The following is a 13,145-nucleotide window of genomic DNA, read 5'->3' as shown; positions in this document are numbered from 1 at the left end:
CCGGAAGGACAGACAGAAAGGAAAAGGAGGTGGGGTAGCTCTATTGATAAAGGATGGAATCACTGCAATAGTAAGAAACGATATTGGTTCAAATGATAAAGGTGTTAAAACAGTTTGGGTGGAGATAAGGAATAATAAAGGGAAAAAGTCACTGGTGGACGTAGTCTATAGGCCCCCTAACAGTAGCAACTCTGTTGGTCGGAACATAAACCAAGAAATAGTGGGGGCTTGTAAAAAGGGAACAGCAATAATCATAGGTGATTTTAACGTCCATATTGATTGGACAAATCAAATTGGTCAGGGTAGCCTTGAGGAGACGTTCATAGAGTGCGTAAGGGACGGGTTCCTTGAGCAGTATGTAACGGAACCAACCAGGGGGCAAGCAATTTTAGATGTGGTCCTGTGTAATGAGACAGGATTAATAAACAATCTCCTAGTAAAGGATCCCCTTGGAATGAGTGATCATAGCATGGTTGAATTTCAAATTCAGATGGAGGGCGAGAAAGTTGGATCGCTAACCAGCGTACTAAGCTTAAATAAAGGCAACTATGAAGGTATGAGGGCAGAGTTGGGTAAAGTGGACTGGGAAAATAGATTAAAGTGCAGGACGGTTGATGAACAATGGTGTACATTTAAGGAGGTATTTCACAACTCTCAAGAAAAATATATTCCAGTGAGGAGGAAAGGATGCAAGAGAAAAGATAGCCATCCATGGCTGACTAAAGAAATAAAGGACGGTATCCAATTAAAAACAAGGGCATACAAAGTGGCCAAAATTAGTGGGAGGACAGAAGACTGGGAAGCTTTTAAAAGCCAGCAAAGAATGACTGGAAAGAATGATTAAGAAAGGGAAGATAGACTATGAAAGTAAACGAGCACGAAATATAAAAACAGATAGCAAGAGTTTCTATAGGTATATAGAAAATAGGTGCAGGAGTAGGCCATTCGGCCCTTCGAGCCTGCACCGCCATTCAATAAGGTCATGGCTGATCATTCCTTCAGTACCCCTTTCCTGCTTTCTCTCCATACCCTTTGATCCCCATACAAACATATAAAAAGGAAAAGAGTGGCTAAAGTAAATGTTGGTCCCTCAGAGGATGAGACCGGGGAATTAGTAATGGGGAACATGGAGATGGCAGAAACTCTGAACAAATATTTTGTATCAGTCTTTACGGTAGAGGACACTAACAATATTCCAACAGTGGATAGTCTAGGGGTTATGGAGGCGGTGGGGGGGAGGGGGAGGAACTTAACACAATCACAATCACTAAGGAGGTAGTACTTAGGAAGATAATGGAACTAAAGGCAGATAAATCCCCTGGACCTGATGGCTTGCATCCTAGGGTCTTAAGAGAAGTAACAGCAGGAATTGTGGATGCATTGGTTGTAATTTACCAAAATTCCCTGGATTCTGGGGAGGTCCCAGCAGATTGGAAAACTGCAAATGTAACGCCCCTATTTAAAAAAGGAGGCAGACAAAAAGCAGGAAACTATAGACCAGTTAGCCTAACATCTGTGGTTGGGAAAATGTTGGAGTCCATTATTAAAGAAGCAGTAGCAGGACATTTGGAAAAGCAAAATTTGGTCAGACAGAGTCAGCATGGATTTATGAAGAGAAGTCATGTTTGACAGGTGAGGCCTATAAAAGGCACAGCAGGGAGTCAGGGGCCCAGCGTCGGCGGCAGTCGGGAGCAGCGTCGAGGAGGTCCGTTGATGAGGCCTATAAAATGCACAGCAGGGAGTCTGGGGCCCAGCGTCGGGAGCAGCGTCGGAGGTGTGTGGAGAGGCCTATAAAAGGCACAGCAGGGAGTCCGGGGCCCAGCGTCGGCGGCAGTCGGGAGCAGCGTCGGAGGTGTGTGGAGAGGCCTATAAAAGGCACAGCAGGGAGTCCGGGGCCCAGCGTCGGTGGCAGTCGGGAGCAGCGTCGGAGGTGTGTGGAGAGGCCTATAAAAGGCACAGCAGGGAGTCCGGGGCCCAGCGTCGGCGGCAGTCGGGAGCAGCGTCGGAGGTGTGTGGAGAGGCCTATAAAAGGCACAGCAGGGAGTCCGGGGCCCAGCGTCGGCGGCAGTCGGGAGCAGCGTCGGAGGTGTGTGGAGAGGCCTATAAAAGGCACAGCAGGGAGTCCGGGGCCCAGCGTCGGCGGCAGTCGGGAGCAGCGTCGGAGGTGTGTGGAGAGGCCTATAAAAGGCGTACTTGTGCAGCTGCAGGGAGAAGGCAAAAAAGAAGTAGAAAGAAACAGAAAGGTGACGTCACAGCCAAGGGGGTAAGTGATTGGCTGGTGATTAGTGAGTAGCTTTTCTTTTTTCTCTTCTATAACAGTGAGTAAACTTTAGCATTGTTGTTGCCTATCTAAGGGTTAAGTTATGGCAGGACAGCTCAGTCACGTGTTATGCTCCTCCTGTACCATGTGGGAACTCGGACGACTCCAGTGTCCCTGACGACTACGTGTGCGGGAAGTGCGCCTCCAGCTCCTGACGGACCGCGTTGCGGAGTTGGAGCTGAGGGTGGATTCACTCTGGAGCATCCACGATGCTGAGAATGACGTGAGTAGCACATGTAGCGAGTTGGTCTTATCGCAGGTGAATGGTCCACAGCCAGATAGGGAATGGAAGACCAGCAGGAAGAGCAGTGCAAGGAAGGTAGTGCAGGGGTCCCCTGTGCAAAACAGATACACTGCTTTGAGTACTGTTGGGGGGATGACTCATCAGGGGAAGGCAGCAGCAGCCAAGTTCATGGCACCGTGGCTGGCTCTGTTGCACAGGAGGGCAGGAAAAAGAGTGGGAGAGCGATAGTGATAGGGTATTCAATTGTAAGGGGAATAGATAGGCGTTTCTGCGGCCGCAACTGAGACTCCAGGATGGTATGTTGCCTCCCTGGTGCAAGGGTCAAGGATGTCTCGGAGCGGGTGCAGGACATTCTGAAAAGGGAGGGAGAACAGCCAGTTGTCGTGGTGCACATTGGTACCAACGACATAGGTTAAAAAAAAGGGATGAGGTCCTACGAAATGAATTTAAGGAGCTAGGAGCTAAATTAAAAAGTAGGACCTCAAAAGTAGTAATCTCAGGATTGCTACCAGTGCCACGTGCTAGTCAGAGTAGGAATCGCAGGATAGCGCAGATGAATACATGGCTTGAGCAGTGGTGCAGCAGGGAGGGATTCAAATTCCTGGGGCATTGGAACCGGTTCTGGGGGAGGTGGGACCAGTACAAACCGGACGGTCTGCACCTGGGCAGGACCGGAACCAATGTCCTCGGGGGAGTGTTTGCTAGTGCTATTGGGGAGGAGTTAAACTAATATGGCAGGGGGATGGGAACCAATGCAGGGAGACAGAGGGAAACAAAAAGGAGACAAAAGCAAAAGACAGAAAGGAGATGAGGAAAAGTGGAGGGCAGAGAAACCCAAGGCAAAGAACAAAAAGGGCCACTGTACAGAAAAATTCTAAAAAGAAAAAGAGTGTTAAAAAAACAAGCCTGAAGGCTTTGTGTCTTAATGCAAGGAGTATCCGTAATAAGGTGGATGAATTAACTGTGCAAATAGATGTTAACAAATATGATGTGATTGGGATTACGGAGACATGGCTCCAGGATGATCAGGGCTGGGAACTCAACATCCAGGGGTATTCAACATTCAGGAAGGATAGAATAAAAGGAAAAGGAGGTGGGGTAGCATTGCTGGTTAAAGAGGAGATTAATGCAATAGTTAGGAAGGACATTAGCTTGGATGATGTGGAATCTATATGGGTAGAGCTGCAGAACACAAAGGGCAAAAAACGTTAGTGGGAGTTGTGTACAGACCTCCAAACAGCAGTAGTGATGTTGGGGAGGGCATCAAACAGGAAATTAGGGGTGCATGCAATAAGGGTGCAGCAGTTATAATGGGTGACTTTAATATGCACATAGATTGAGCTAACCAAACTGGAAGCAATACGGTGGAGGAGGATTTCCTGGAGTGCATAAGGGATGGTTTTCTAGACCAATATGTCGAGGAACCAACTAGGGGGGAGGCCATCTTGGACTGGGTGCTGTGTAATGAGAGAGGATTAATTAGCAATCTCGTTGTTCGAGGCCCCTTGGGGAAGAGTGACCATAATATGGTGAAATTCTGCATTAGGATGGAGAATGAAACAGTTAATTCAGAGACCATGGTCCAGAACTTAAAGAAGGGTAACTTTGAAGGTATGAGGCGTGAGTTGGCTAGGATAGATTGGCGAATGATACTTAAGGGGTTGACTGTGGATGGGCAATGGCAGACATTTAGAGACCGCATGGATGAACTACAACAATTGTAAATTCCTGTCTGGCGTAAAAATAAAGAAGGGAAAGTGGCTCAACCGTGGCTATCAAGGGAAATCAGGGATAGTATTAAAGCCAAGGAAATTGGCCAGAAATAGCAGCGAACCCGGGGACTGGGAGAAATTTAGAACTCAGCAGAGGAGGACAAAGGGTTTGATTAGGGCAGGGAAAATAATGTACGAGAAGAAGCTTGCAGGGAACATTAAGACGGATTGCAAAAGTTTCTATAGGTATGTAAAGAGAAAAAGGTTAGTAAAGACAAACGTAGGTCCCCTGCAGTCAGAATCAGGGGAAGTCATAATGGGGAACAAAGAAATGGCGGACCAATTGAACAAGTACTTTGGTTCGGTATTCACTAAGGAGGACACAAACGACCTTCCAGATATAAAAGGGATCAGAGGGTCTAGTAAGAGGGAGGAACTGAGGGAAATCCTTATTAGTCGGGAAATTGTGTTGGGGAAATTGATGGGATTGAAGGCCGATAAATCCCCAGGGCCTGATGGACTGCATCCCAGAGTACTTAAGGAGGTGTCCTTGGAAATAGCGGATGCATTGACAATCATTTTCCAACATTCCATTGACTCTGGATCAGTTCCTATCGAGTGGAGGGTAGCCAATGTAACCCCACTTTTTAAAAAAGGAGGGAGAGAGAAAACAGGGAATTATAGACCGGTCAGCCTGACATCGGTAGTGGGTAAAATGATGGAATCAATTATTAAGGATGTCATAGCAGCGCATTTGGAAAGAGGTGACATGATAGGTCCAAGTCAACATGGATTTGTGAAAGGGAAATCATGCTTGACAAATCTTCTGGAATTTTTTGAGGATGTTTCCAGTAGAGTGGACAAGGGAGAACCAGTTGATGTGGTATATTTGGACTTTCAGAAGGCTTTCGACAAGGTCCCACACAAGAGATTAATGTGCAAAGTTAAAGCACATGCGATAGGGGGTAGTGTGCTGACATGGATTGTGAACTGGTTGTCAGACAGGAAGCAAAGAGTAGGAGTAAATGGGTACTTTTCAGAATGGCAGGCAGTGACTAGTGGGATACCGCAAGGTTCTGTGCTGGGCCCCAGCTGTTTACATTGTACATTAATGATTTGGACGAGGGGATTAAATGTAGTATCTCCAAATTTGCGGATGACACTAAGTTGGGTGTCAGTGTGAGCTGTGAGGAGGATGCTATGAGGCTGCAGAGCGACTTGGATAGGTTAGGTGAATCTGTGGAATTCTCTACCACAGAAAGTTGTTGAGGCCAATTCACTAAATATATTCAAAAAGGAGTTAGATGTAGTCCTTACTACTAGGGGGATCAAGGGGTATGGTGAGAAAGCAGGAATGGGGTACTGAAGTTGCATGTTCAGCCATGAACTCATTGAATGGCGGTGCAGGCTAGAAGGGCTGAATGGCCTACTCCTGCACCTATTTTCTATGTTTCTATGACAAATTTGCTGGAGTTCTTTGAGAATGTAACGAACAGGATGGATAAAGGCGAACCAGTGGATGTGGTGTATTTGGACTTCCAAAAGGCATTTGATAAGGTGCCACGTAAAAGGTTACTGCACAGGATAAAAGTTCACGGGATTGGGGGTAATATATTAGCATGGATAGAGGATTGGCTAACTATTAGAAAACAGAGAGTCGGGATAAATAGTTCATTCTCTGATTGGCAACCAGTAACTAGTGGGGTGCCTCAGGGATCAGTGCTGGGACCCCAACTATTTACTATCTATATAAACGGTTTGGAAGAAGGGACTGAGTGTAACGTAGCCAAGTTTGCTGATGATACAAAGATGGGAGGAAAAGCAATGTGTGAGGGGGACACATAAAATCTGCAAAAGGACATAGACAGGCTAAGTGAATGGGCAGAAATTTGGCAGATGGAGTATAATGTTGGAAAGTGTGAGTTCATGCTCTTTGGCAGAACAAAATCAAAGAGCAAGTTATTATTTAAATGGAGAAAGATTGCAAAGTGCAGCAGTACAGCGGGACCTGGGGGTACTTGTGCATGAAACACAAAAGGATAGTATACAGATACAGCAAGTGATCAGGAAGGCCAATGGTATCTTGGCCTTTATTGCAAAGGGGATGGAGTATAAAAACAGTGAAGTCTTGCTACAGTTATACAGGATATTGGTGAGGCCACACCTGGAATACTGCGTGCAGTTTTGGTTTCCATATTTACGAAAGGATATTCTTGCTTTGGAGGCAGTTGAGAGAAAGTTCACTAGGTTGATTCCGGGGATGAGGGGATTGACTTATGAGGAAAGGTTGAGTAGGTTGGGCCTCCACTCATTGGAATTCAGAAGAATGAGAGGTGATCTTCTTGAAACGTATAAGATTATGAGGGGGCTTGACAAGGTGGATGCAGAGAGGATGTTTCCACTGATGGGGGAGACTAGAACTAGAGGGCATGGTCTTAGAATAAGGGGCCGTCCATTTAAAACTGAGATGAGGAGAAATTTATTCTCTCTGAGGGTTGTGGATCTGTGGAATTCGCTGCCTCAGAGAGCTGTGGAAGCTGGGACATTGAATAAATTTAAAACAGAAATAGTCAGTTTCTTAAACGATAAGGGGTTATGGGGAGCGGGCGGGGAAGTGGAGCTGAGTCCATGATCGGATCAGCCATGATCGTATTGAATGGTGGAGCAGGCTCGAGGGGCCGTATGGCCTACTCCTGCTCCGATATTCTTTTGTAAAGTAGGGTGCTGCAGGGCTGTACAGAGAGCAAGAGATCTGTGAAGGGGAATCATAGAAAATTACGAGACAGGAGGAGACCATTCGGCCCATCGTATCTGCCAGTCGAACAAGAGTTACCCAGCCTAATCCCACCTTCCAGCACTAGGTCCGTAGAGGTTACAGCTCTTTAAATGACAATCCAAGTACCATTTAAATGTGAAGAGGGTTTCTGACTCTACCATCCTTTCAGGCAGTGAGTTCCTGACCCCCACCACCCTCTGGATGAAGAAATGTTTCCTCATCTCCCTTCTAATCCTTCTACCAACTACTTTAAATCTATGCCCCCTGGTTATTGACCCCTCTGCTTTGGGAAATACGTCATCCCTATCCACTCATAATTTTATACACCTCAATTAAATCTCCCCTCAGCCTCCTCTGTTCCAAGGAAAACAACCCCAGCCCATCCAATCTGACCGTGGTACACTGGGAGATACACCGGGCACACTGGGAGATACACCGGGTGGTGCACTGGGAGATACACCGGGTGGCACACTGGGAGATACACCGGGTGGCACACTGGGAGATACTCCGGACACACTGGGAGATACACCGGGTGATACACTGGGTGGTACACTGGGAGATACACCGGGTGGTACACTGGGAGATACAGCGGGTACACTGGGTGATATACCAGGTACTCAGAGATACACCGGGTACACTGGGGAGGCACACTGGGAGATACAATGGGTACGCTGGGTGATACAATGGGTACACTGGGTGATACACCGGGCACACTGGGAGATACACCGGGTGGTACACTGGGAGATACACCGGGTACACTGGGAGATACACCGGGTGGTGCACTGGGAGATACACCGGACACACTGGGAGATACACCAGGTGGTACACTGGGAGATACACCGGGTGGTACACTGGGAGATACACCGGGTGGTGCACTGGGAGATACACCGGGTGGTGCACTGGGAGATACACCGGGTGGTGCACTGGGAGATACACCGGGTGGTGCACTGGAAGATACACTGGGTGGTACACTGGGAGATACATCGGGTGGTACACTGGGAGATACACCGGGTGGTACACTGGGAGATACACCGGGTGGTGCACTGGGAGATACACCGGACACACTGGGAGATACAGCGGGCACACTGGGAGATACAGCGGGCACACTGGGTGATACACCGGACACACTGGGAGATACACCGTGTGGTACACTGGGAGATACAGCGGGTACACTGGGAGATACACCGTGTGGCACACTGGGAGATACAGCGGGCACACTGGGAGATACACCGGGCGGTGCACTGGGTGATACACACTGATGTATCCTCAGTGACTCTGCTCTCTCCTTGGTGCATCGCCTTGACGAGGGACTGGGAGCTCCCTATCTCGCCTAGGAATGTCCAGTAGGGCCTGTTGCAGCAGCTGGAGACAGTCCCATTACATAAGAACGAATAATTTTTAGGAACAGACAGAAAAACCCAACAATCTTGACCCTCCTTAACACAGCAACCCTTGCTCTAGGCCCCAAATGGCCTTTTCTTATTCTAGGCTCTCTCTTGTGTCACTGTCTCTCTCTGAATCTTTGTGACTACAATCCTTCCTGTTCATCAAGGGCTTCTCTTTCTTTCCCGTAGGTTTTCCTCCTGTGATCACCCTCTGGGATGTCAATGATGACCAGGTTTCTGATATTATTATTTCGTTCAGCTCCACTGGGAAAGCCCGGGACCAGCGAGGAGGCTTCAGACCACAAGGTAATTTTGGGCTGTGTGGAGTCTCTCCTACAGCCCTCCCAGTACTGTTACTTCCTGGACAGGATTCCAGAATACTCAATCCATTAAAGATAACTGGTTATGGGGAGTGGGCAGTGAAGTGGAGCTGTGTCCATGATCGGATCAGCCATGATCATATTAAATGGCGGAGCAGGTTCGAGGGCCCAAATGGCCTACTCCTGTTCCTATTGCTTATGCTCTTATGTAAAGTCACTTTGTCCCATTATAACATATATTCAACATTGTAACCAAGCGCAGTGAAGCATATAATCCCACACCAGGCAGGGACCCGAAGCGCTCTCAATCCTACGTTTTATCTCACTCCTTTCATAAGGGCTCACTCTTGCTGGGTTACTGTCATGTATGTACATTCTGTTTGTAGCCACCAGATGGCGTCATTGTTGGAGGCCACTGAGCAGCACGCACATGGTGCTGCTCTGGTATAAAAGGCCAGCCATTTTGAGAGTCAGGCACTTTGGGCCTAAATACAGCAGAGCCAAGGTTGTACCTTGCTTAGTTAAACAGTACTCGGTTTGAATCTTTATTGCATACATAACATTTACAGATCTGCATGCTCTGGTTTCAGTGTTATACAAGGAGTCTCCCTGCTGATACCCTCACTCCCTCAGTGACTGCTCTCTCCCTGCTGATTCTCTCACTCCCTCAGTGACTGCTCTCTCCCTGCTGATTCTCTCACTCCCTCAGTGACTGCTCTCTCCCTGCTGATACCCTCACTCCCTCAGTGACTGCTCTCTCCCTGCTGATACCCTCACTCCCTCAGTGACTGCTCTCTCCCTGCTGATACCCTCACTCCCTCAGTGACTGCTCTCTCCCTGCTGATACCCTCACTCCCTCAGTGACTGCTCTCTCCCTGCTGTGATACCTTCACTCCCTCAGTGACTGCTCTCTCCCTGCTGATACCCTCACTCCCTCAGTGACTGCTCTCTCCCTGCTGATACCCTCACTCCCTCAGTGACTGCTCTCTCCCTGCTGTGATACCTTCACTCCCTCAGTGACTGCTCTCTCCCTTCTGATATCCTCACTCCCTCAGTGACTGCTCTCTCCCTGCTGATACCCTCACTCCCTCAGTGACTGCTCTCTCCCTGCTGATTCTGTCACTCCCTCAGTGACTGCTCTCTCCTTGCTGATTCTGTCACTCCCTCAGTGACTCTGCTGTCTCCCAGTGTTCCTCCAATAGTTTGTTCAGATAAGCCCTATAACTCAAACCAAATATTGGGAAGACTGAAGCCATTGCTTTGGACCCCGCCACAAATTCCATTCCCTGACTGTTTCAATCCTGCCAACTGTCCGAAGCTGAACTAGACCGTTTAGCAACCCTGGTGTTGTGTTTGACCCCAAGACTGCCTACTTCCACCTCCATAACATCGCCCGACTCCGACCCTGCTTCAGCTCATCTGCTGCTGAAACCCTCATCCATGCCTTTGTTACCTCCAGACTTGACTAGTCCAATGTTTTCCTGGCTGGCCTCCCATCTTCCATCCTACATAAACCTGTGCTCATCCAAAACTCTGCTGCCTGTATCTCATAGAAACATAGAAAATAGGTGCAGGAGTAGGCCATTCGGCCCTTCGAGCCTGCACCGCCATTCAATATGATCACGGCTGATCACTCACCTCAGTACCCCACTCCCGCCTTCTCTCCATACCCCCTGATCCCCTTAGCTGCAAGGGCCACATCTAACTCCCTCTTGAATATATCTCGCCAAGTATCGTTCACCCACCATCCCTGAGCTCACTGACCTACATTGGCTCCTGGTCCAACAATGCCTCAGTTTTGAAATCCTCACCCTTGTCTGTTAACAGGAGGGGAGCAGGTGTCTGTGCTGTGCAGGCAGGAGGCTGGTGCAATTGGCCTGAAGCTCAAGGCTGGCGAGGGGCCGTAACTCATCCAGGTTTCCTGCTCCCGGTTGCTCCTGCGGGAGACTACACACGTGTGGCCATCGGGGAAGCGCCTGCGGTGTAATAGCTTGTCAGCGCGTGTTGTGCAGGCTGACGCTGAATGAATGGCTACTCGGCAGGGGGGGCGGTTCGGGAGAGACCGTCGGCGGGAGCCAGCAGGGGGATTGGGACGCTTTCGTAACGGCAGAGCGCGTAAACGACGGAGGGGCTTGTAACTCGGAGCGGGACAGGTCCAGGCAGCGGGCGGTCAAGGGGGTCGTTCAGCCCGACTGCCTGCCTCTCTTCCGCGGCTACGTTCGCGCCAGGGTGTCCCCGCAGATGGAGCACGCGGTGTCCACCGGTACGCTCGCGGCCTTCCGTGGGAGGTGGGCGCCGATGGGACTGGAGTGCATCATTTCAACAGGGAACAGAATTTTAATTGAATTTGATTTCACAAGGGTTCCCTTTAATGTTTATTAGTTAACTTGTGCGTTTGGGTGCCCCTTAAAAAAAAGGGGGCACTTGATTTAAGTGTTTTACAAAAATAGTTGTAACTCGGAGCGGGAAAGCCTCCCCGACATGGCGGCGTGCCCGATTGGCTGACCCTCCTCTTTGCTCTTCCCGCAGTGGCGTTGAAGCTTCATGTGTCGGTAGCGGTGCTGTCCGGAGTGGACGGCAGCGTCCTGTGGACCTCCCCGGCCTCGGAGCAGCTGAAGTTCATCCAGTGCGGCGTCGACGATGTGGGGGAAGGCCGGGGCTCTGTCTGCCTCCTGGTCGGGGTCAATCACATGCTGAAGGCCGTCAACAGCAGCTCAGGTACGCGGTGCCCCAGCCCGGCCAGACCTTGGGGAACCCATTCTCAGCACCGAGCGCTATCTCGGCATCTTCACATGCTTCCCTCTGACCGACGCCGACTGCACCTTTAACCCACCCACCATCCTGCAGAGTGCTGGGACCTGGGATTTGTCACCACACTATCCTACAGTCTTGCTGTGAGAGGACCCTGTATTGTTACAGTACAGTCTCCCTGTGACAGGACTCTGTATTGTTACAGTACAGTCTCGCTGTGACAGGGCCTTGTATTGTTACAGTACAGTCTCCCTGTGACAGGGCCCTGTATTGTTACAGTACAGTCTCGCTGTGAGAGGACCCTGTATTGTTACAGTACAGTCTCGCTGTGACAGGACTCTGTATTGTTACAGTACAGTCTCCCTGTGACAGGGCCCTGTATTGTTACAGTACAGTCTCCCTGTGACAGGATTCTGTATTGTTACAGTACAGTCTCGTTGTGAGAGGACCCTGTATTGTTACAGTACGGTCTCCCTGTGACAGGGCCCTGTATTGTTACAGTACAGTCTCGCTGTGACAGGGCCTTGTATTGTTACAGTACGGTCTCCCTGTGACAGGGCCCTGTATTGTTACAGTACAGTCTCGCTGTGAGAGGACCCTGTATTGTTACAGTACAGTCTCCCTGTGACAGGATTCTGTATTGTTACAGTACAGTCTCCCTGTGACAGGACTCTGTATTGTTACAGTACAGTCTTGCTGTGACAGGGCCTTGTATTGTTACAGTACGGTCTCCCTGTGACAGGGCCCTGTATTGTTACAGTACAGTCTCGCTGTGAGTGGACCCTGTATTGTTACAGTACAGTCTCGCTGTGACAGGGCCTTGTATTGTTACAGTACAGTCTCGCTGTGACAGGACCCTGTATTGTTACAGTACAGTCTCGCTGTGACAGGACCCTGTGTTGTTACAGTGCCGTCTCGCTGTGACAGGACCCTGTATTGTTACAGTACAGTCTCCCTGTGATAGGGCCCTGTATTGTTACAGTACAGTCTTGCTGTGACAGGGCCCTGTATTGTTACAGTACAGTCTCCCTGTGACAGGACTCTGTATTGTTACAGTACAGTCTCCCTGTGACAGGACCCTGTATTGTTACAGTACAGTCTCCCTGTGACAGGACCCTATATTGTTACAGTACAGTCTCCCTGTGATAGTCAGTGTCAGCTGTGGCTCACTGGGCAGCACTCGCTCCCCTGAGTCAGAAGCTTGTGGGTTCAAGTCCTATTCCAGGGACTTGAGCACAAAAAATCTCGGCAGCCACTCCCAGTGCAGTGCTGAGGGAGCGCTGCACTGTCGTAAGTGCCATCTTTCGGATGAGACGTTAAACCGAGGTCCCGTCTGCTCTCTCTTGGGTGGATGTAAAAGATCCCGTGGCACTATTTCGAAAAGGAGCATGGGAGTTCTTCCCGGGTGTCCTGGGCCAATATTTATCCCTCAATCAACATCACAAATAGATTAGTGGCCTGGTCGTCATCACATTGCTGTTTGTGGCAGCTTGCTGTGTGCAAATTGTCTGCTGTGTTTCTCACATTGCAACAGTGACTCCACTTCCTGTGTTAGTACTTCATTGGCTGTAAAGCGCTTTAGGTGGTCGTATAAATGCGAATCTTTTGTTCTGGAGAGCTGCCTCGGGGTGACGGGA

General features: G+C 49.3%; 1 protein-coding gene across 4 annotated transcripts in view; it reads left to right on the top strand.

Annotated features, from left to right (window-relative positions):
• Nucleotides 1-13,145, top strand: part of fam234b (family with sequence similarity 234 member B) — an 85,268-nt gene that overhangs the window by 14,492 nt on the left and 57,631 nt on the right. For all 4 annotated transcript variants that reach the window (XR_011587864.1, XM_070861555.1, XM_070861556.1 and 1 more), the window contains exons 3-4: nucleotides 8,627-8,743; nucleotides 11,287-11,475. Coding sequence is in view for 3 of the 4 variants with exons in the window: in XM_070861555.1 (XP_070717656.1) it covers nucleotides 8,627-8,743; nucleotides 11,287-11,475 (306 nt within the window). In the remaining variant the exon portion in view is untranslated. The remainder of the gene's footprint in view (nucleotides 1-8,626; nucleotides 8,744-11,286; nucleotides 11,476-13,145) is intronic.

This window comes from Pristiophorus japonicus, chromosome 19, assembly GCF_044704955.1.
Source record: "Pristiophorus japonicus isolate sPriJap1 chromosome 19, sPriJap1.hap1, whole genome shotgun sequence".
In the NCBI taxonomy this organism is placed as follows: Eukaryota; Metazoa; Chordata; class Chondrichthyes; family Pristiophoridae; genus Pristiophorus; species Pristiophorus japonicus.
The sequence above is the reverse complement of the archived record's forward strand: the minus strand, read 5'-3'. Positions and strand labels throughout refer to the sequence as shown.